Source organism: Neofelis nebulosa, chromosome 18 (genome assembly GCF_028018385.1).
Source record: "Neofelis nebulosa isolate mNeoNeb1 chromosome 18, mNeoNeb1.pri, whole genome shotgun sequence".
NCBI lineage: Eukaryota > Metazoa > Chordata > Mammalia > Carnivora > Felidae > Neofelis > Neofelis nebulosa.
In genome coordinates this window covers 13,494,461-13,518,937 of record NC_080799.1, presented here as the reverse complement: position 1 = coordinate 13,518,937, position 24,477 = coordinate 13,494,461, and the positions used below count along the sequence as shown (strand labels likewise).

The 24,477-nt window shown below is 48.1% G+C and overlaps 1 protein-coding gene and 1 long non-coding RNA gene across 7 annotated transcripts in view; both read right to left on the bottom strand.

The window, feature by feature from the left end:
• AUTS2 (activator of transcription and developmental regulator AUTS2) overlaps nt 1-24,477 on the bottom strand; it is a 1,133,525-nt gene that overhangs the window by 310,045 nt on the left and 799,003 nt on the right. For all 6 annotated transcript variants that reach the window (XM_058710837.1, XM_058710836.1, XM_058710839.1 and 3 more), the window contains one exon: nt 18,937-18,966. In XM_058710837.1, the coding sequence (XP_058566820.1) occupies nt 18,937-18,966 (30 nt within the window). The remainder of the gene's footprint in view (nt 1-18,936; nt 18,967-24,477) is intronic.
• Nucleotides 18,968-22,890, bottom strand: LOC131501116 (uncharacterized). Its single transcript, XR_009256647.1, has 2 exons — nt 19,897-22,890; nt 18,968-19,865 (listed from the first exon to the last, which is right to left on the bottom strand). It is a non-coding gene; the product is annotated as an uncharacterized LOC131501116 (long non-coding RNA).

Genomic DNA, 24,477 nt, shown 5'->3' with positions numbered 1-24,477 from the left:
CAGCTAGAAGGTGGTTAAGGTGTCACCTGAACTAGGTTTTCCTGACCCTGAGCTCACGGTGCTTTCTTATAAACTGTGTCTCTGCTACGCATCAGAAGCTTTAGGGGCGCTTCTGGAAATACAGATTCCTGCACTTCACCTGGAGACTTCTCACTTGGAAACTTCCCCACCGGAGTCGCCAGGCTTGCGCCAAGTGTCTCTCTACGCACAGCACCGTGGGTGGCTGTGGGGTGCAGTCAGGTGGGGATCCTCCCTCCACACTCGGCTGCTGAGGAGTCCCACGCTCCTATCTAGACACCTGACCGGGTGTTACGTCCCTCCCTCTGCTCTGCAGGTGGCCGTCTGAGGCTTGCCAGCAATCTCATCAGATGAATGAGCCAGGCCCAGGCACAGCTGCTGTGAGCATCTCCTCTCTCCCTGCTTCAGTCCTTACCATCACCACCTGCCACGACCCAGATCAAGGCCACCAGGGATGGGGTGGCTCCGGCCTAACCACAGGCAAGAGTGGAAATAAAGCTGCCAGTTTAGGAGCTTCCCCACCACTCCCTAGAGTTCAGAATATGACAGGACTCTTACTATCGCCCAGGACTCACCCAGTTCTCTCCAGTCACTACTGAAATGAGCCCCGGGGACGTAACGAGAGCAGTCGCAACATCCGCACCGAAGGTGCCTCGCTAGTCAGAAGTCACAAACAAAGGTAAACAAAAGACAACCACAGAGGAGTAGAAAGTGAATGAGAGTCTGTGTGGTGGGGATGGCGGATGGAGGAGGGAGGGACCAGCAAGAGGACAAAACTCCCAAAAAGCTGGTCTAAGTTGTGAGGCAGTGGGGGGCTCCACTTACAGTAATAACCACCATCTCAGTAGCTCTGATGGACTGCATCTCGTCACCAGGGCCCTGAGAGGTAAGAATTCCTACTGAGATTCTGGAAGGTTCCGTGGTGAGTTAAGTCACATCAGCAGTTGGTTCTGGATTCCAGGCCTTTGGAGTCCAAGACCAAGCCTTAAGCCTACTTTCCTCATCACTGGATCCCAGAGACGGGCTGAGAGTCCGAAAACAGTGCCACCTTCACAAAGCAAGAGAGGACACCCATCCAGACACTGCTACAATCTGTCCACATCAGAAGGTCTGGAGACCCACATCCCTTGTGGCGGTCAGTGTTGTCTCCCCAGAAGCCACTCCCTCCATGGCTTTATTGCTAACAGAACTCTATGACGGCACAACGCCAGATCCCAGGGACAATCACGACTGATCATGGAAATCTAGGCCTTCTTTGCTTTATCATGCACCTAGGGATGGACTTGACCATCTACCTCCTTCTTGTCTGCCTTCTATGTGTTTTGCAAGGACCTCGAATATTACCTTGTAAGGAACAAGGGTCTTTGCTGAGGTCACCCTGCAATTAAAGATCCTGCAATGAAGAGAGTATCTGGGTGGGCTCCAGATGCTATCACAACTATCCTCGCAAGAGAGAGGTAGAGGGAGATCAGAACACATAAAAGGAGAAAGCTATGTGAAGACAGAGGCAGAGTCTAGAGCGATGTGGCCACCAGCAGAGAAATGCCAGCAGCCACGAGAAGCTGGAAGAGGCAAGGAATGGATTGGAGGGAGTTAAGTATGGCCCAGGGCAAATGATGCTGAACTTCTAGCCACCAGAGCCGTGAGAGAATAAATTTCTGTTGTCTTAAAGCTACAGCAGCCACAGGGAAGTAACACAGTGCCCAAGCCACCGTCGGGCATTCTGTTACTGCAGCCGACCACCTCCTGAGTTCTGGGTGTCTGTCATACTCAGAAAACAAAACTTAAATGAGACCAATAGAGGTACCGCTCCATTTCTGACCATAACAGGTATTTCCTAGAAAGTGTGTTTTCTGGGGATCCCCACGAGTGCTGGGAAGTCTCTCCGACACCAGTCTCCCCCACCTTGTTGTTGCCATCTTTAGAGAGCACCCCTACCGTTAAAATCCCCATCCTCGCTCCATGCAGTGAATAGATGCAGCGTTCACTGACGGCGGCCACCCCGCCAGGCAGGGTCCTCAGTGCCCTTCCATCTTGAAGCGCCCAGGCCACTCTGCGAACACTTGGTGGGACCCGTGGAAGCCGCACCTCTTTGGTACGTATCGCGCGTGGAGCTCTGCCTTAGCAACAGTGTAAACAACATCTTCCGGGGTTGGGAGTTCCAGACAGAGAGCTGGGGATGGGGGTTGGGGGTGGGGAGAGAAGGGCCCAGGAGGTTGGGAAAGGGATGTTTAAAAAATCTCACATCACACAATAGGAGTAAATTCAATAGAAATTAATAGAAAAGCCTCCTCAGAAGGAAAACCAGAGCTTCGGTGGAGAGGGAACTTGGGTGAAATCTACTTAGAGATGATAAAGCGCATCTTTGCTCTTCTGGGTGTCGCCGTTCCTTCAAAGCTTAGTGATTTCCTGCCACTCTCTCTCCACAGGGCCTTCCTGCCCAGATTTCACTGCCCGATGACATGGCCATGACTTCCTTTCTCTCTGATTCTCTTCTACCTCTTCAAGACATATCTATTTTGGGTCCTATTTCCCAAGAAGTCTGCTCCTAGAAAGCTGACTTGGTTGTAGTGGATTAATCAGCTTATGTGTGTTAGGATTTTTTGGGGGGTGGGGGTGAAGGTTGGGAAGCAGGGGTAGGGGACCAGGAGGGGTAACAATGTGGAGGGGACTAAAATCTAAAATTTACTGAGTATTTATTGTGGGTCCTATAATTGTGCTACATGTTCTGTATCCAGATTAAAAAACAAACAAACAAAAAACCCAGCAGCAGCTCAGAAGCATTAGGTAAACTGTCCAAGGTCATGGTCACAGTCACACAACACTATCTGGATACAGATGGAATGTGGTCGCACACTTTACCTTTCTAGCCGTCTCATACCCCAAGCTTAGTGACCTCCTGTGTCTGACATCCACAGGGCACCTTATGACCAAACCCCGTGGAGCTGTGGCTTGGCCTGTCAGAATGCACAGTTCTCGCGCTTTCTACAAGTGGCTAGCTACCGTGAATAGCTCAGCCAGATACAGAATGCCTTGGCCAGGTTAACAGCACATGTCTTACCATTAGGCAAAGACCAGAATATATCTACTGAGACCAAAAACCATCGATGAACACTACAATTAGTGGGTAAAAATATGATGTGAAACATATTTTGTATAGTCTCAAAGTATCTCCGAAGATCCTTATTAATTTGAAAGGGAAAAACCAGTACCTTTTAAGCGTGAAGGCTGGCGATGTCTATCACCTTAACTGAGTGACCCAAGTTGCCATCACCAGCAGGGAGACCTCACATGCCCCTTGACGGGATGCCCTGAGAAGGGTCCACCACTTCTGTGGTCTTCCTGCCAAAACTGTATAACCTCAATCTAACCAAGAGAGAACATGAGACAAACCCAAACTGAAGGATGGACAATCCACAAAACAACCTCCTTGGATTCTGGAATAAAGGACATAACTGGGGAAATGGGTAAAATTTGAATAAGGTCTGTTGGTGTAGCTAACAATAGAATATGAAGGTTAATTTCCCGGTTTAGATACTTGTAGTACGGCTTTACCAGATGTAACATCAAGGAAAGCTGAGTGGCAGGTATATGGGAGCCTCCTGGGCTGTTTTCTGTAAGTCTAAAATTATTTACAAAGAAAAAAAAAAAGCAACAACAAAAAAACCCCCTCCAAACACCACATGCTTTCTTAAAGGATTACGTTAACGTTGGATTAACGTAGGTGTGGGGCAACTGCTACCTCAGGTGGGCGCCCGGGAGTCTGAGTTCCTGCCAGATAAGCTGTGACCAGCCTGTTTGAAACAGACTTTCCTGGTCTGGAAAGTCAAGGTGGCTCAGTGTGTTAGTGCCCGGAGTCCTGAACTCGGGAGCCCGCCCCCTTCTCGGCTCCCCAGGGGACAGCTTCGCCTTTGCAGGGCAACTCTGAGCGCACTTACAGGAGACATCGGGAGAGCAGGTTCCCAGCAGGTCTGGTCTGGGGTCTGGCTGGGCTTTTGGAGGCCGACCATTTCACTTTCAAGGAGAGGAACGAGGAGAAGAATGGGAAATGCAGCTGTCCTCTCTCTGTGCCATCCCCTCTCTGGTTTCTGAGGGAGCCGAATGTGGTGGACACAGTTCTGCTTGTATCCCTCTTCCCTTCCTTACTTTCGAGCCAATGGAAGCAGCCCCCGACCTCACTTCCTGCTCGTAGACCGAACCCGTAAACCCTCCCGAAGCAGATGGCTGCCTGTTCCACCAGCGGCCCTGCTTTGTTCCTCTGTCCTTGTCCGCAGCAAGCAAGGGGGCTGGACCCCTAGTCTCCGAGGGCCCTTCCAGTTATGACAGGCCCCGGCCGGCCGGGCCCTGGGGAGCTGCCCCAGTGGAGACAGCTGTGAACCCCACTGGTGCTTAGGGCTGCTGAATCTTCATGTTCAGGGAAGGTGAATCAGCTCCCTCTCAGCCACAGACCAGCGGCGTGGAAGCTGAGCCCCCTGGGCTGATTCTGCTCTGGTTTTCTTAAAGAAAGCTCTGAAATCTTGGGATATAAGTGAGTGACAGCTGGGCCCACTGGAAGCTGGACACTAAAATCGTGTCACTATGGGTGGTGTGGTGTAACTCGGATAACGACCAGAGAAAACGGGGGGGGAGGGGGGGGCTGTCACCAAAGCACGAACCTTTTGCCTCAGTTCATCCTCTGCTTCAAGTTCCTCACCTGTACAATGAAGATCAAGTATTCCTTTATCAGGCGTGCTTGGTATGACGTTCAAGTGAGCTACGGGTATGGCGCTTTAACACCTTTAGATAAAAGGCTACCCAGGCTGCACAACAGTTACATGGACACCCTTCACGCTACCGAAACGCACACTGGAACGTGGGTACGGTGGTACAGTTTGTCACGGGTATTCTGCCGCAACGAAAAATAAAGGAAGTCATTCTGGATGTCATTTTTTTTTTTTTTTTTTTAATTTATTTTTGGGACAGAGAGAGACAGAGCATGAACGGGGAAGGGGCAGAGAGAGAGGGAGACACAGAATCGGAAACAGGCTCCAGGCTCCGAGCCATCAGCCCAGAGCCTGACGCGGGGCTCGAACTCACGGACCGCGAGATCGTGACCTGGCTGAAGTCGGACGCTTAACCGACTGCGCCACCCAGGCGCCCCCTGGATGTCATTTTTAAAAAGGCTACGTAAATATCAGGTGCTATGATTAATGTATGGTTATTGTGTCCTTAATGGCTACAATCACCATGTATGTTTATTCCTCCGTTACATGCAGACGAAATCTCCGCGTTCTGCCTGGGCTCCCGCTCACACCCACAGTTCCAAATGTCTCCACTGCTCCGCTGGCTGCTGGCCTCCCAGATGCTGACCTACAGTTCTGAGAGTTCCTGCTCCGTCAGTCTCCTGACTTCCCCCAGTGGAGGGTCCTGTGGGCCCCCGTGACCTTACATTTCCTGTATCCCTTACTCTTGGGTGTCCAACTGACGGCAGCACCAATCCCCACCCAGACGTCCTTGAAACCGGTCATCTGTGACTGCTCTCTGAACCCCCACATGTCAGTGGTCACCAAACCACGTTCATTCCACTTCCAGAAAGGTCCCCAAATCTAAATCCTGCCTTTCTCATTACTTTGGTTGAGATCCCCGTCACCTCAATTTTGTCATCTGGCTGAAGTCTGCCTCCCATCCTTCACACCACCGCCAGAATTCTCTTCTAGAAAGTCACATCTGATGTGTCCTTCATCTACAAGAAGTACTCCATGGCTCCTGCCTGGATCAAGTCCAAACTCTCAGCTTGCCATCCAGGCTTGTCTCTATGGAGCTATATTATTTAACACCAGCACACGTTACAGTCACATCCACACCCCCACCATGAACCTTGTTCTACGGAAACGGAAGCCCTCACGCTCCTCTCCATATGCTGAGCCTTTCACAGCTCCTTGCCTTCTGCAAACAAGATCCCGTTGGCCTGTGATCTTCACCACCCTTGCTCCCTAGCAGTCACCCACATCCACGTGTTTCAGTAAGATCTAACTCCAGCGCCTATCCTCCTAGGCAGCATGGTTCGGTGGTTTGATTCCGACACCATGCCATCCACAGCATGCAGTATGGGAGACCTTATAATTCATCGAGGTACCTTAGCTTTCTTTGCAATTAGATCTTATCTCTCTCAAGAGCTGTTCTATCTTTGTCATCTTTCCATCCCTGGTTCCCAGGATGGTGTTTTCCTCAGCACCCAGTGAGGGGTTAAAGTTTCACCAGGAGGTGAAAGTGGCTACGACTGAGCTTATTAACTTCTAGTCCCTGGAAAACCATCTGAGCAAGGTCACCTGTGATAGTTAGAGAAGTACTGTGTGGGACACGATTCCTTTGGACAAGTAAGGATGACCACGATTCCTTTGGACAAGTAAGTTATATCTGGTTCCCCAGACAAGTGATTTACTAACCCTGATGACTTTGGATCCTCGTGTCTCTCTTCAAGGTGGCTGTCTTATACTTGGGGATTAACTCATCATCCACTATATTAAAAGTATTAATAAATTCTGTGCTATTCTGAATACCTGTACGCATGAACCCTCCCTCACTCTGTGCATTCCTGTGCCTTTCTATAACTTTTAATTGCTTAAGCAAGATAGAACTAATCCGTGAGTGCATTTACGATGATTCTGTGCAAATGTAGGCAACTATTTTATACAACTGTAACGTGTGTTCGTATCGGAGACCCCGTGACCACTATAAAGTGCTAACCTTTGATGATCGAGGCAGCTGGAACAGCTGGCAAGAAGTGCCTTTGAGCGCCTGACTCACACATGGCAGGAAGGTGAGGTTATGCTTCGTAGACACGTTGTTGTCTGTACAACTCTCACCTTTCCGGGCCCTGTGCCCGCTCCGACACCATACAGGTTACCTCCAGAATAGCACTTTTGGACAACATGGCCCAGTCTTTCCATAGTCCTTTCTGGAGAAGAGGACTTAAAACCTAACCCAGCCTGAACAAATCAGAGCCCTTTCATCAGATTTTAACGACTACGGTGGAAAAGTGTTTCTTCCGCTGGCTGAAGCTGAAGGTGTAATGTTCCGGAGGATGGGTCATGATTTCTACCAATAGAAGAAACCAGGTCTCAGAAACAATCAAAATGAAATAGGCAAAAAGAAGCAGAGACAAGACACGGAGGGCACTGAATTCTCTGGTTTGTGCTCCTATGTACAGTCTGTATCTCTGCCCTTCTGATGGTTTAGTTATTACAACACTTGAATTCCGAAAGCGTATGTTTCCTTATTTGTTATTTGAATTTAATTTGTTATTGGAAGCAGAAAAAGAACCTTAAAAAGCAAAACAACACTAAACCCCGCTAACATAAATACAGCCAGAGCTGTTAAAACTTAAGAGCTTTAAAATGACCCAAAGGCTTCAAAGGACTCTTGTAGGACTTCTGCTCTAAGTATGTATTTAAGGATGTGGAGATCACGTTTTTTATCTAGCTACAAAAGGTGGACGAATTCCTTTGTAGCAATGAATAACTGCTCTGTAATTGATTTGTTGGTAAATGCTGAATTTTTTTCCAACGTCTAATCTTAAAGTGGACCTACCTGTGCATCATTCTAAGTTCAGGTTGGGGTGAGACTCGAAGTGTGGCTCTACTTAAATAAATGATCCACACACGTTGTCATGCTGTCTCTGAGGAATACGTTAGTTAAAATTATTGCTGCATTCCAAATAGACCATCTGAGAGGGATAATTACTTTTCAATGCCTGGATCAATATTTTTGTTTTTGTCCTTTACTACTTGAGCGATTGGATCTAAGGCCAGAGGAGAAAATCAGGTCAGTCCCCTAGACCTACTGCAATCTCATGGGGAAGATCAATGTGTGTTCTTGGGAGCCCAAGGAGGAGAGTGAGGCCAGGGAGCATAATCCATTGTGTGCTAACTTAATTTCAAATTTCTCAATGAGCAAAGCCATGGCTGTCTAGGGCTCTTCTGATGCAGCATTTACACAGCTGCCCTGAGGACACAGGTAGAGCTCATTTTACGTGCGGTGTATCGAAGACGTTCATGGATTTATGACACTGCCACATGCAAAGCCAAAGGGAAGTGCTGTGTGCCCTGTTCATGTAGCATCTAAGCTCGGCGGAGACGGAGACGACGGGGCTACAGAGGCGGAGAGAGGTCCCGTGGCAGAACAAAAGGTAATGTCCTCATTGTAGGCACACGTCATCACTCAAGGGCCTGGCACTCGGGATCCGTGGGTATGGAATTTGCGACGATTTCACTCTGACAGAATAGGCCCTGACCTGTATTATTGGGACGATCTTAAATTGTCCCACGAAGGAACATGATTCAACATGTGCTTATTATAGCCTTTCCAATAAGAGTTTTAAAAAAAAGAAAGGATGCTAAGCAATACGAAATAATGAAGCATTTTGCCAGAGTGCCAACTCACCCTTAACCTAACAAAATCAATGCCTTTCAAGTACCTTAGAAGTACCATTTGCATGCAAGTAGTGAGCTAACTGCAAATGGGACTTCTTACTAATTAAAGCTCATCACAGAGCATCTTTTTTGACCAATATTTTGTTGGATGTTAGAATCACAATTGAAAGTGATAAAATACTCTTTGAACATTTCCTTTTGTTTCTAACATGTTACTATTCTCCATGGCCTTTTCCTACCAGTCCTTAGGCTTGTTGGAACATGGCAGTGAACGAGGGGGGCAGCTTACTGGCTAAGAGTGCTGCCTCAGAAGCCAAGAAAACCTGGGTTTGAAACCGGGCTCTGCCACTAGCCAGTGTGGGGCTCTGGGCATGTGACCTAAGCTCTCTGTGACTCAGCCTCTTCCTCTGTAAACTGGGGATAATATTAGCACCTACCTGTTAGGGTTACAGTGTGGGTTAAACAAGTCGAAATATGTAAAGAGTAAACAAACACTATTTACATAGTAGTTGTTAGGGGTGCCTGGGTGGCTTAGTCGATTCAGCGTCCGAAACCTTGATTTTGGCTCAGGTCATGATCTCACAGCTCGTGGGTTTGAGCCCCAACTGGGATCTGCACTAACAGCATGGAGCCTGCTTGGGGTTCTCTCTCCCTCTCTCTCTCTGCCCCTCCCCACTCACATTCTCGCTCGCTCTCAATAAATAAATAAACACTACAAAAATAGTAGTTGTTGTTATCTCTATGTGGTAGCATGGAACACTACAGGATGTGAAGTCAGGGAGAGCTACATAAAAGGTCAGGTAGGAATCCTATCTCTGCCATCATCGGGACGTTAGGTGAGTTACTTAACCTTTTTGAGCCTCAGTTTCCTTATAAATAAGAAGGTGGGTAGTCATGCCTATACTTCATTGGGTTATTGTGAATCTCATATGAGATAATTCATATGCTACCCTGGCAAACATTTCTAAGTGGGTTTATAAGACCAGCGGGCTCAGTCCAGCTGCATGGATGAACACGGATTCTGCCAGACTGAGGACCCACGCTTCCCTCCTTTTGTCTGACCACAGGCAGACAAGAACAACGAAAATCAGCCCAAGGCTTGGCAGGGACTCGGGCTTACCCCGGCTCTCCTTGGAGAAGGAGCTACTGCCCCCATCTACCTCTAAGGGTTAAGCATCAAGGACAGAGCGTACTCTTATATGCACAAGGCAGCCAGTCACCCGCCAGTCTGGGATGTCCAGAGACACACACACCTGCAGGCTGGCTCCCCATAAATTCTTCCCCTGGCTTCTTAGAGCCAGAGGAGAACAGCCCCTGCTTCGGCCACCCCCCTGCAGCACCTCTGTGCAGGAAGTCAGGGCCCTTGGGCTCCCCATCAGACGCCTGCCTGAAGCGCACACTGGAGCCGGGGAACTTGCCTGAGAAGCCAGTAAAATTTTAATGCACTCTGTAGTGCGGTCATGTCATACTCGGTTATGGCAAATAATCCCAGATGCCTGCAGAGGTAAAATGGAGCTGTAATGTGCTTGCCTCCTAACCCGAGCTGACAGCAATGATGTACGACTACCATTAGCGGAAAATATCACTTCAACTAACCCATGATCCAGCTCCGCTCAGGGTCACATTATCCATGAGGAACAAATTACACTCCCAAAGTAAATACAAATTTTCTACACGAAATGGGTACAAAAAAAGGGAAGGGGCGATCCGTTCCCTTCACCGGCACACTGCTGAGTGACACAGATGATAAAGGACAGGACAAATCATTGGCTGACAGAGTGCTGTGCCGTGATCAGCTCAGCCAGCACGCACTCCAGCCGATAAACACTATATTCTCCCCTTAGTGGCAAATACATAATCTTTAACACGGACATGGCTGCTTCAGATATTTACTACCATTCGGGCTGCAGGAACACCCCATGCAGCACTTGCTGCTAGAAAAGGAGGCACCCTGTGGCCTTGACGGACCCCGAGATCCTCTGCGAAGGTGAGAGTCAGCGGCTGGGGATGGACCAGGGGTTCTTGAGGTGGCAGACGACAGCACAGAGTGGAACAGCTTTGTGGGGTGCAGCTCAGGAGCCGTGTTGATATCACGGTCCTCTCTACTATGTGCTGGTCACAGGAAGAAAAGTCTGGAGGGACCACATGAGATGTGGGAGACTCTGGACCAAAAGCTCAGAAACGAGCCTCTGTTCCCCGCCCAGCGCTTTCCCCTGCTGCCCGGGGAACCGTGACCAGCCTCTTTCCCTTTCTGGCACTTCAAGAATCAACAGAGCAACTTCAGGTAGAACACTAATATTTACAGGGCACCTACTAAGTACCAAGCATATGCTGGGTGTGGGTTGCTTGCCGGGAGCCTATGGTTTAATAAGACATTAAAGGTTTACACACAGATATGCACTAAAAGGAGTCTGAGTTCCTTGAGCAAATATAGTTTGGGCTTAGTCTGCTCATTGGTAAAGCCTGCATCCCTGATTACTCACGGTGGCCCCTACGCTCATTTTGCCACTCACATGTAAGAGTCAAGACATACAACTTGTAGATTTCCCTTCTCACCTGGGACAACTGCTTCCTGGGTGAAACTTAAAAACTCACATTTCAGATCTTGTACATCTGACTTGTCATTGAACCCAAACTGTATTTATTGAGTATTTATTGAGCAACTGGCAGGTTTGGATTTTTAGAAGTTAGTGGGGTTTGGAGGTGAACAGACAAGAGATGGTCCAGGTCTCTTGTAGCATAAGAAAGGTGGCGAGGGTTCTCAGGTGGGGCCTGTGGGCATATCCCAACTCCCCCTGAGTCACAGGGAAGCAGCATGTTATGGGAAAAAGAGCCCAGACCCTGGAATCTTAAGACATGGTTCATAGGTCATGTCTGATCGCTTGCTCTTCAGTTTCATCTTTGTTATTTGTAAAATGATGACGTGACACCTACTGGAGAAGATACAGCCCTTGAAAAGACCCGTCACCAAGTTCAGCACGTTGCAGACGATCAATAGTGTTGCGTATGAAGATGCACACAGATCCCCACAATGAATCTTTCAACAGGTCATATAAAATAGCATTTGTAAAAGTGTTTTGAATAATACAATGTTCTCTCCATTGAAGTGGCCTTTCTTCTTCTTCTTTAGTTATTATTAACCCAAATCTCATTGGTTTACAGCCCCCAAGAAATGAAGACCATCTACTCCTCTAGTCCAAGAAATAAGGAAAAGCTCTATGACATCTATACAAGGGGAGTAGGGGGTGGGGGGGGGGGGACTTGACCTTCCCAGCTATAGCTTTGATTTAAAAAAAAAGAAAGAAAGAAAGAAGAAAAATGATATACATTATTCCACTGAATTGGGGGACTTTTAAAAGTATGAAGTTCGCCTAATCACAAATACAGCCTAATACAGAGATCTTATTATCTTTATTACACCTAGAATGACAAAATTATAGGGAGCAGTTATCTGTAACTATACTACCAACCAGAAATTACCAAGGGGGCATTAACTAAGGCAACCACAAACAACACACAAAGACACATGTGCATGACTACAAAGAAGTCCATACATCTTTACTGGGGACAGAACACTCTCCAGCTGGAATACAGAATAAGACAGACTCTTCTGACAACCAAAGAGCGACCCAGGTTACACTCTATGAAAAGCCACGCGCATAAAACACGCTGTGAAAGGCATCACTAGTACAAATGTCTCTGCTTATGACCTTCCCACTATTCAGGTGGCTCAGGGTTCATGGTCAATTTCGTGAGGATGAAAGCCATCACTTCCACCTACCTCTTCCTTGGCATTGTAACCTTCCCTGCAGGTAAGCTGTAAAATCAAAGCCAGTGCTTCATTCTAAGAGATAGCAGCTGACTTTTTCTCTGGGGTTGTAGAAGCATGAACTCAACCCCAGGTGTCTTCCAGAATCCCAGAAAGAATTCCTTTCACAGGCCAAATAATACTCATTACCAATCAAGTGAGTTCTTAAAACACATCGTGCAAGCTAGCTCTTCACTAGTTCCCGTGCTCTCCTAAATAGTTAGGGTAACTGAGAAACAGATTAAACTAATTTGCTGCTGCCTACCCACAGGTGCACGGTGACATACCTAATTGAGCCAAGCAGCTACAACGCCCAATTCAGTTCCCTGGTACGTACTGGAAAAAAATTAATGGTGGCTATGAATGACTGAATGAACCAACAAAGAGAAAATGACCTGGTTCAGACATGAGGCCCACACGTTAAGTTTCCTTCAGTTACTTGAAAGAGTCAATGCAGATGTGCCCCGACCTACCCACCATGTTTATGCCCTCTTAGGAATTAGAGAGAGATGAATGAATGGAGACAATCCTTATACGATCTTCCTTCGACACTGGCCGAGAGAAAATACAATCACATATTAATTTCCCTCTGGGTCTGCCATGTTGTTGGGGCCTAGGTAAATAGCTACATAGGAAATCAGGATATTCAGTGTTCGATCATTGAATCCAGCTTCACATCTGGCAAAACCAAGGCTCAGCAGTGTTGGGTAACTTGCCCAGGGCCCCACCACTGGCTAGTGAGAAATAAGAAAGTAGGTCTTCTGAGTATCCTTCTCCAATACCCACCCAGTGATCAACAGGACATCTAGAACCTGTTCTTTCTCCTCACTATTCATTCTAAGAAATAAGCATTTAGCTAAAGATGTCCGACACATTTCCAATAACTCCTGGGTATTCATTTTATTGATTTATAATTAATTAAAAAATCCGTATATGTACAAATTCTTTTTCCAGTGCATGGCATAGTGGTAGTGGACAGATATGCTACATACACTTGATCTTAGCCAAAAGGCCGAGAAGCGATTGCTACATACACATTCAATCCAGGGAAGCGGTTTTTGGATTGGCATGGAAACTCTAAGATACGAAAAAGAGAAGAACCTAATGAGAGTCAGGATTTAAAATAATTTGCAGTAGAAATTTAATCCAAGGATGGTAGGAAGAGGAATTCTGGATGGCTACAATGGAATTAAACCAGTTGGAAATGGGATGAGGTTAGAAGAACAATAAAATGTCATTTTGACCTGGACCTCATCTCGGAGGGGCAAGAAGAGGTCGAGCAGACGGGCATTATGGAAATTGGGCATCCAAAACGGAAAGCTCTCGAAACTTGCCCCCAAATTACACAAGTTGCTCAAATAAGCTAGGAAATTTAGAAAAGGCTCAGGAGTATCTTATGGGAAAACAAACTTGTACAGGGAATCCAGAAAGCTGAAGAAGAGAGCACCTATTTGCTGCAGTCCAGAAAATAAACACTGGGACTGATACAGAGCACACTCACGTTCAACATCAGTTTTCTGAACCCGTTTCACTTGTCCCCTCCATCTGGAGATGAAGATCCAGGAAAAGCAAATGCCCATTTAGCAAAGCAACAAACATTACTGAGCACCTAATTTGTGCCAGGCACTATGCCAAGTGCCAAGGACACAAGAACACGGCTCCCCGCTCTTGTCCTGGACCGTGGTCGCTTGCTTCGCTGCTAGAAAATTGGAAGGGGGGGGGGAGGAGAAAAATTCCTTTTTTTTCCAAAATAGGACAGGGTCTCTCATTGTCTCCTGATCAGAACAGGTCCTATTTTAAAACCAAGGACTGAGGTTGTACAAGCAACAGTGAGCTTCTGGAATGTTGCTGAGGGTGCACAATCTTTACCAAGTGTGCATTGTGGCCAATCAAGGCATGGGCCCCTTCCACTATAAGCACAAGCCACATGCCCAGTCTTCAGTTTGCCATCTCAGCGGTTTCTGAGTCCTTCAGAAGCCAAGTTAGGCGTGTGGTTTGTGTGGAGTTAGGAACATAAGCCTCCGCTGCTCTTCTCAGAAGCTGCCCCCTTCCCACACAAGTGAACACAAAATGATCAAACATAACACATTTTAGCACACATCAAAACAGAACGCACCAGGAAGTGTGTTCATGTGGGGGGGGAGAGGGAGCTGGTGTGGGAAATCAGTAGCACTGCATGTGCACCTGGCAGCGTCCCGGCAGGATGTCCCGGGTACTGGTGAGCAAGTCACAGGAACCAGGCGACCTTCTCCAGGTGTTCAAAGCCCAGAGAGAGGAAACCGCCATCATGCTCACGGGCACGTTAGGAAAAGGAGGATGGCTCCTATCTGCGAAGAGACCGCATACGTGTGTATTGCGTGTGTGTGTACTCCGTGTTAGCTCTACACAAGCACGTGGGTGCTCGAGTCTTTCTTCCGGGCTATCAAGCTGTTAACAGCCCTAACAAGGGGAAAGTAAATGTTTCTCTCCGACATTTGCATAAGGCCGTGGTTCTCAAGACAAATCGCGTATCGAGGTTACTTAGGAAACTTTCAAAAAATACAGTTGCTACCGCCCCACCCCAGATGTCCCGCATGGGCCCCTCTCCCCCGTGACGGGTGTCCGGAGCTGACAGTATTTGGCATGTGGGCCACGGGCTGTACAAGCCACGTAGCTGCCATCGGATTCCTGCAGGATGGCACGCTTGCGCTTGGCTCCGGGTTGTGCCCAGGGGAAAGCCTGAAATTTGGGATAAGGAGTTTAAAAGCCATTGTGGGGGGAGACCTTCCACATTTCGCACCACTTCCATTCAGCTTGTAACAGGAAGAAGTGCCCTAGGGGACGAAGGCCTCACGTCCTCAGGCAGGTTTTCCGGCAGATCCGGAGCCTTCTGAAGAAGAGGGTGGCCTTCCTCCTTTCCCGAGTGAGTCTCTCACTTCCCTCCAAGTAAAACTCAAGAAAGCCAACGTTTATGGGCACTTACTGGTCCATAGACCAGGAGCTGAGTCAAGCGTCTTCTTTAATTGTTACAAAACTTTAGGTGGAGCTGTTGTTAATCCCATTGGGCGGATGAGAGCACGGAGGCTTGTCCGCTGCTCCAAAGTAGGAAAGGACAGTCACACACCAGCCTAAGCCACCGGACTCGGAGGCCCAAGTGCCTGACCACCGGGCATTACGCCTTCCAACCAATTTTGCCCTGTGGCCCACACAATAAACAGGAACTACTTTTAATCTCTACATTAATTTCATAACCAAATAGGGAATGTTTCTTAGTATAATGGGCTGTTGCCAGCGGTAGAGGAAGAGAGGCAACAAGAGAAAATACAGGCCAAATGCGTGGAAATATGCACGTTGCCTCTTTGTTCTCATGATAGCAATTCATTTCGAGTGGGAGCCTGGGATAATTGCTTCATTTGGGTGATTAAGGTGCAAAGCGCTTCCTCCTTGCTTTACACTAACTACAACACAGAAAAATCCCACATCTAGGATGTGGACCGTCCATAGCCTTCTCTCACTCCCGCCCAACGCCGACCCTGGCCAAGTCCTCCAGGTTCTCTGGCACTAGTGCGAAACGTACCCCGCGCGGCTGGGGGGGGGAGGGGGCGTTGAGAGGTGCTTTTTTGCTCAGCGTCTCATCAGAGCCTTTTCCGTGCACAAGTGCGTCTCCTGCACGCGTGGGGAGCTCTGCTTTTTTCGCTCCTTTCCCAGTCACTTCCACATTAATTAGTAAGGGTATCATTTTATAAATTACAGCTTCGTATCAGAGGAAAGCAGAGTTTATCTTAATTCAGTCAGCTGTGTGAAATACAGTACCCTAATTTTAGACCGCCGGTTCTGCAGATCCCCGTGGAGTAAGAGAATGACAGGTCTTCCGGAGAGAAATCCCAGTGGGTCCCTACAAGTCTCACTTTTGCCTCCAACAGCATCCCTGGTGAGGCTGCTGAAGGGATCCCAGGACACTGAGTGGCATCTTTCCCCCCATTAGCAATTCAGATTTGAATGCGAATCCTCCCAGCAGCACATGAAAGCAGCCTCGGTTAGCTCTGGGGCTCCGAGGGGGGCCCAGCCAAGAGGCTCAGGCACAGAGGAGGCTGCCAGGGGCCGGGGCTTCGGCGCGCAGCACAAGTCTGGGAGGATGGTGCTGAAGTCGGTGATAAACACCAGACAATCTCAGTCCAAAAGGGGAAGCCTGACAGTCTGAACTGTAACAGAGCCAAGCAGGCACGGCTGCGATTACAGTCTTGATTGCTCCTGCCGGGAGCCCTCTGGAGGAAAGCAGGGTGGCGCGTGGCGGGGGAGGGACAGATGATGGGAGTGAGGGCGGGGAGCAGCTCCCTGCCAGGAGGAGGGCCTGCAGGGCCACCGCAGGCCACAGGCAGAGCCCCCGGGGGCGGCGGGTCCGAGGAACACTCCTAATGGCTCTCCCCTCGCTGGTCGTCACCCCTCTGGTGCACCTGCTATAAACATCTCCTTATTCTCCTTCGTTGCCCTGGAGTCGTTCCTGACTCTGAGCGGTGGGCCCTGCTCCCTTCCCGCCGCCACTGCTCCGCTCAGATGCTTCGCTGCTTCCCGCGCTCAGAGCTGGGAACCGGGGCGGCAAGGACACGGGGATTCGGGTCCCGGGGAAGGACTCGTTGGGATGCGGTCAGTGTGTGGGAAACACCGTGGCCCCCAGGACACTCAAAACCACAGACAGCTCTACCAGAGCTAGGTGATCATCTGGACAAGTACTGCTAGGCACTTCCAGAGATTCTGAGGTAAGTGGCCTGGGATGAGGCCCAGGCATCAGGATTTTTACAGCCTCCCCCCACCCCCGGATGATTCGGATGTGCATTCAAGGTTGAGACCGCTGACCCAGACACCTGCATGCGATGCAACACCGGACAAACCTTATCACCTTCTCCCACTGCTGGGGACCAGTGACACTTTGGGATGCCACACTGCCTTTTAAAGAAAGAATGTCCCCTTGGATGTGAAATCCAGAACAAGGCTCATCCTCTTGGAGTAGTGCCACCGGCTTGAAAAGAGAGATCCCTCTCTTTTCACCTGTAAAAGATCCCCCGGAACGGCCGGAAAGCACCAATCCCTCTCTAGTGCCTGTGACGCCCGACAGAACGACGTGACGACTGCCAGGTGGGAATGTGGCCGGGATGGCTCCAGGACCAGCGGATGCGCCTCGGACACTGAGCCTCTACTGCTGCCCATGCCCCTCTGGCACCCACTGCACGCCGGTTGCCTGAGACACCAGGGGCCCGGCTTGCAAGGAGCTGAGACTCCCAGGGGCTGGAGGAAGGAAGCTCCTACTTGTCAGTTAAACAAAAGAATAATCCACAGCCCCTTTTGCAGTGTGTACTTTCACTGTCATCCAACAGCCCATTACCATGTCACAGCACAGCGCACCCTTCCATAGGTCACTTTGTTTAAAATGACATGGATAATGCACATGTCAGCAAGCTGACAGTCCTGGCCGTCCTTCAGAGATAAAAACCTCAAGGCGAGAGCCTGTTCTTATCTAGGGGACATGCATTGGTCTATCATCCAAGTCAGGCAGAACATGATTTCTCCAGAGAGCACTTTTTTCATTTCCTGATTTTAAGGAAATCAAATAAGCACCATTTGTCTTCATCTGAATATGCTTGACCTGCTCAAATGATGATGTCTCGCATTTTATAACAGGCTACATATGCTGAATTCAAATTAACGACAGTACAGAACCAGAGCCTTTAGATCTCTCTTGGAGGCTGGCAGCAGAGAAGGAGGGAAAATTCTGGGCCTGTTGGGAAGATCCCGCCAAACACAAACTGCGGGATTCTGAGTGAAATCCACAGGCACATAGGAGGTGAAAGGCACAGAATGGGGCTCAAGAACGCCAGCTCCACAGGACAGACCCGGAAACCGGGGAGGTCCCTTCCCTGAGGCCGAGCAATATAGAAACCGTGACGTTCGGTAACTCTTGATGAGGTTCATAAGGGAGGAATGAAATTAGCAAGAAATTTGACTGAGGGGTGGGGACAGCTAGAAAGAAAGACCAAACGGACATATAATCCCTTTGCTTCAAGCACAGAAAGTTCACTTTACCAGGCTGTGATCCAATCTTCTGAAAGCTCAACAACTGAGCTCCTTTTCCGGATCCATGTTGAACTGGACGCACAGAGGCTGGCGGCCATCAGCCTCCACACAGAGCGGGTACCTGCGGGAAGAACCGCCCTCCCACCTGGCCATCCACCTGGGCAGGAAGACAGCAGTTCCCACCTGCCTTGCCCTGCCCACCCCTCGTCCCACGGTAAGATTCCGAGAAACACACTGTTCACATTTCCATCAAGAAGGCCAATATGTACAGTAAGGCAAGAAGCATAGAGGTCAGTAAAAGAAATGAAGAAATGACATTACAAATGCAGGCTAGCAAGTTTAATGTTCTAATCAAGGATTCAAAAAGAAAAATCAGATGGCTATTAAAATGGTTTCCTCTTTTAAAATCTGTAAAAGTGAAAACCTGATGACGATATATCCAATATTAACGGGTGTGTTTAAAAAAAGTGGGCCTCACATATTAAATACACTATTTCTTATCACAGGAAACATCGCTGTGTAAATAAAGCTGGTCTTTGCAGAAAAGGTACGGTCAGTAGCAGGCTGGTATCCCACCACGCTGTGACCGTGTGCAAGAACCACGGTGCTCGACTCTGCCCACAATGGTGGGGCGGGGCGGGGGGATCTTACCTTCTCTTCCTGGTCACTGTCGCTGTCACACTGAAAAGAAAGATAAGAGAATAAGGGTTAGTGAAAAAATTGAGTAGACTTTTATTTTTGATACAGAAAAAAAAAAGAGGAAAGACAAATAGAGGAAATAAAAAAATGCTGCCTAAGCTGTACAGAGTTTCTTCAGTTCAAACGATGATAAACAGAATCAGAAGCGAAATGCTGTGAAGTTGCTCTGTGGATTTCATTCGACGCCTGCGCTCTGTGCCTCTTCCTGTGGTCAGTCTGGCAAGGTGCTGGATCACAATGGTGTGCACCCCCACTGCACGGGAGAGGGGATGCCCATCAAGGAGCCAATCTGGCCGCAGGACTAAGGTGCATCAAGGTCATTCACTGGGATTCAGAGCAAATTGATATCTTAATGGAGACCTTCTACCTTCAGCTAATGTGAATGGTTGTATCTCTCCCGGTGCTTTTGCACAGGAAAAGAGGTAAGCCTCCGGACACTCTATTCGCTCATTTGGACTTTGGAAGAAACACAGTGGGCAGAGCTCACCAGTTTGTGATGGCTGCCTTTTCTGTGGCTTAGAGGCCCAGAGAAAAGAGGGAATATTCCCTACAAAAACACACACCAATGATAAGAAGAGGTCAGGGAAATAAATCAGCAATATGGGCAAAGAAATCTGTTTTAAGACAGTAGAGTCACATTGTAGCTAACTGACCCCAAATTCCAACTGGTCAGCTAAGTTTGGGATAAGCAAAGAACGAGAGTTAACTCAAAACTTGGGCTTCTTCATTAGAGGCAAAGGGGGAAAAAATAAAACCACATTTTCTTTTTAAACCAAGAGTGTTTGTTACCCATTTGATTTCAAAAGTAGGGGGGGGGGGGATGTATTCTGTCACAGTAAACGTGCAACGGATAAAAATATTCATTCATTCACTCAAAAGTCCTTGATGAGCACTGCTAAGCCAGACAGATACTCAACCAAGCAGGACGCAGGACTGGCCCTAAGGTAGCTTTCAGTTTAGCAGCAGAGGGAAAGCTATAACACTAACACTGAGCAGAGGTGTGGTGTGATGAGAGCTATAGTCCATTAGGATGACTCTTCCCACAGGGCAGAGGAGAGGCCATGAGCTGGGGTTGGGAAGAAGACACTGGTCACAGGTGACCGGTGTGGCAACCCTTACAACACTGTCTAAACCAGCATGACGCATGGTTTAAGAAAGGGAGGAACAGATAGATGGCAGAGTAGTTCTGAAGGCAGAACCAATAGGACGTGGTAATACATGGATGCGAGAAGCAAGGAAGAGGGACGAGTCTCGGATGATGCCAAGGTTTTTAGTGTGGCCACCTGGACACGGGAGTTGATGTAGCTATGAACAGAAACAGAAAATAAATTTGCCTATACAGCAGTCACTACTGGCTAGATACCCATAGTCATTTGCAAGCCCCTTTCCCCTAGTCCGTAGCTTCTGACATTTTGAGACTGAAAAGGCCAGATAGTCTCTCTTTCCCAACTTTGCTTATAGCTAAGGGTGGCCATAAGACACACCGTTGGCTGAGACTTGAGGAAATGTCTGCTGAGGGTTCTGAAAAAATTTTTTTCTCCTCAAAAAAGAAGAAAAGCAAGAAGCACTTGCCTCTTGCCTCTGAACGCGACGGAACGAGGATGTGACGTCTGGATCTGTGGTAGCGACTTTGCAAAAATGAGGCAAAAAGCCCAAGTACTAAAACAAGAGAGCGGGGCCAAGAAATGGCCTGGCACAATGGGGCCACTTGAACCAACCTAAGAGCAGCCTGCCTCTGGACATTTTTGTTCAGGTAACAGTAAGTTACCTTATTGTTTAAGAACCACCATTAGAGTGCTTTCCATCGAAAGTAACCAAAACTCCATCCGAATGGACAGCATGCTATTATAAGACATAACTTGGGGACTGCTTCCTCTTTGTAGCTTAGACTCTCTACTGTAGGTATTTAGGAACTCACAGCACAAACTTACAGACTGGAGGGCTCTAACCTTCCACTGTCCTCGCCGGCTCCTCAATGCCATAGGGTTATCAGAGTTTTAGTGACCATGCTTTAACCAAGTACGACTGCACTGTTTTCAACCAGGCTTCCAAACTGAGAAGGTCTAAACTTCCTTTTGCCTGATGAGTAATTTCTCTATTCTGATAAGTCCAAAGAGGCTAGATGAAGACTTTGAAGGCCTAGAACAACAGACAGATGAGGTTCTGTTCTCCTGATTGTGTGACTTTTCCGTTGCCTTTGCTTAGGCTTTCGTTGGGGTTCCTAAGTTACGGGCGCAATTTCAAGAGTGACAAGGCATCATTCAGGAGGGCGTGGAAGAGAGAAGCGTATTTTGCCAGGCAGACTCCTCTCCCCAGATGATCCCGGCTCGCCTCACGAGGCAATCAGTGACAGCTGAAGGCTGTGGCATGGCACTTGCCCATGTCCCCAAGGACTGGTGTGCAGGGGGAAGAAGGAGTGGGGAGCCTGGAAAAGAACTACCGCTGTCCGTGCCCAGCCCCCACCCCTACCGATCCTAACAGCGGTATGTCCCTGGGAATGGTTATTTCTATCAAAGTGTTAAGCTTTCTGCTTTCCAACAGTCCAGTTCTAATTTCAAGGTCCACTTAATTCTGCATCAAGTAATTACTGATATACCCAGAAGCACCTTGTCTCCAGAGTTAAGCATATGGTGAAGAACTGAGACCTACTGGTATCCATTATGGAAGCAGCACGGATGCCAAGCCGATTAAAAATGCTCAGGCTCCCCACACAACATGCCGGGTGAGTGACAGCTCCTCGACAAGGCCGGTCGCAGAGTCTGCCAAAACAGTCTCTGCTGCACTGGGGCCCACATGGTGCGCTGAGAAAACAGTTCCATTTCTGGTATTAAATTCCCATACTGACCCGAGGACTTTGCCGTGAGCTCAGCAGGAGCGCACCATCCAATTTACAGCTCCGCTCTCCGGAGCCTCGAGTGCCAGCCCCTGGCAGAGACGGATGATGGTCAACCCCTCCAGCTCATAAATTATGCAAAGGCAATAAATGCACTCAGCAAACAGCGCCTAACGCTTGCCTAGCCTGGCTCCTGACACACTCTGTAAAAAGCCAGAAGTTCGACACATACAAGAGGTCTATTCCACTCATAAAGGGGGTTTGTTGACAACCCCAGACGGAACGCGAGCCACAGTCCTAAGGAGTCTTTCTGCTTCGCTGGCAGCCGTTTATGGGCCGGCTTTATGAAAAGGAGAGGCTGTTTTATAGAGTCAGTGCGGGCAGAATTCATGGGCTCAAATTCACATTTAATACACTGTACGGCTTTTACACCCCAGGTTCAGTACATTGTGGATTTGGGGCCAAATGATTCCTGGTCTCGAAAGGTTAAAAGAAGAAGTGTCTGCTCCCCAATCCCTAGATACCCACTCCAATTTACAAGAGTTCACGCCGAGCCACCTCCTGATTCAGGTGTATGTTCTGCATGAGGCTGGAAAATGGGAAAGGCATGTCGAATGCAGAAACAGAGTCCCTGCTGATTTGACCATTTTAAGCATTTTGACACCAGGGTCCCGCATTGGTTTATTAGCAAACAGGTTGCACGCTAACAACCAGCTTGAGGTGACAGAGTACTCCCCATGACTAGACTTCAAAGCCCTTTGTGAAAAGCTGGAAATATTTTCCTCTGTTTTAAAAGCAAGAAATGAAAAGGAACAAGGGGGCCTTACCCCCCAGATGGGAGAGAGTTCTTGGTCACTGAGCCTTCAGACACACATGTGAGCCAAACCCGCACAGACAAAAGAGGGAGACAGGAGCATGAAATCCAAGCCACATGCCTCAAAGGCAGAACTCAGAAAGGGCCTAGTGCCTGAGCACAGCACTTCCGGTGACTGGAACCCAACCCCACTCAGCTTCACCATCTGTTCCCTCTGGTTTCACAAATTAGAAGTGAGCCTTCTGGGGGCAACTCTCCCTTTTGCACTAAGTCCCACCCTTTAAACACTTCAACCCACCCACGCACCCACCCACCCAGTATTTTCTCCTTTTACAAATTAATGCATATTTTATTGAACAGAATTTAAAAATCACCCACGAACCTGCTGCCCATAGGTAAACAGCTAATACGTCTGTAGAATTCTTTCCAGTCTTTCCTCCATCCTTCACATACACATTTGAAGAAATGAAAATGAATTCCTACTACTTGTACCCTTCTTTGTTTTCATATGTGTCAAATATTTTGTTCAATGAGTCAAATTTACCCTGTCACATCACTTTTTTTTTTTTTTTTTTTTTAAAGGCTGCGCTGCGGGGCAGCTGGATGCCTCCGTCGGTTAAGCATCTGACTCTTGATTTCGGCTCAGGTGGTGATCTCGCAGTTTGTGTGATCGAGCCCCATGCTGACTGCACAGAGCCCGCTTGGGATTCTCTCTCCTTCTCTCTCTGTCCCTCCCCGCCCCCATAAATAAATAAATAAATAAACCTAAAAATAAGTATGTGTGTGTGTGTGTGTGTGTGGATTGTAAATAACCTAGTAAGGAAATTCCCTCGTGCTGCTATTCAGATTGTTTCGACTGAACATATTGGCATTTTCTCCTTGTACACATTCACCAACACTGCTCTTCCCTAGTATCTCCTCATGGCTCTTCCTTCTCTGCATATCCCTTAATTTCACTGTCCCCCCAGAGTTGAACCTGCAGTTCCACTGTTTGTGATTTCCTGGAGAGCCCTTAGAGTCCCCTAGTTCCGTCTACCATTTATATATTGAGACTAAAACATCTCTATGCCCACCACCTGCCAGCTATGTGACTCTGGGAGAATCATTTCAATTCTCTGCATCTCAGTTTACTTACCTGTAAAATGTGGGTACTAACGGCATTTCCCCCAAAGGAAGGGGAGAAGAGAACAAGTGAACACGTGTAAGTGGTTCAGACAACACACGGCACAGAGTTGGCGTAGGCAGTAAGTGTTAACTTACTAAAGTAGGTTTTTGCTTGCTACATCCCCTTCCCAAAGCCCTGCAAACACCTCAGACCCGAGCATCCACCTAAATCCAGACTCGCCCTCGTTTGCTTGCCCCAAGTCTGCCCTTCTCCCGCTATTATCTTCTTCTTATCTATCCCACTCCCCTTATCTTCTTGGTAATGCTGCTGCTCGTGCAGTCTCAGCGAAGAGTCTGGACACTTCCCGCGGCAAGGAAAACTCTTCACAGAGCCTCGGACTCCCGACACCCAGCCACTCCTCCAGCACAGTGCATGTCAAGCTTTCTGCGGAGAAGGACCATTTGTTTTTGTTTTGTTTTCCTTAATTTCCAATACATTGTAGAATATAATAAAAAATAAATTGCTAGGAACATGAAAAAGAAAAGCAAAGACGTGTGTGTGTGTGTGTGTGTGTGTGTGTGTGTGTGTGTTATTATTAGATTTAAGGGATATGAAATTACTCTACTGAATTGCTATAAAAGTTTCCAAATGCTTATTCTCAGCTGCCACGCCGATCCCCCAGTAGACGGTTAACCAAGGACTCAGGGCGTGGCCTGGGTGTGCACCCACACTTGGAGTAGC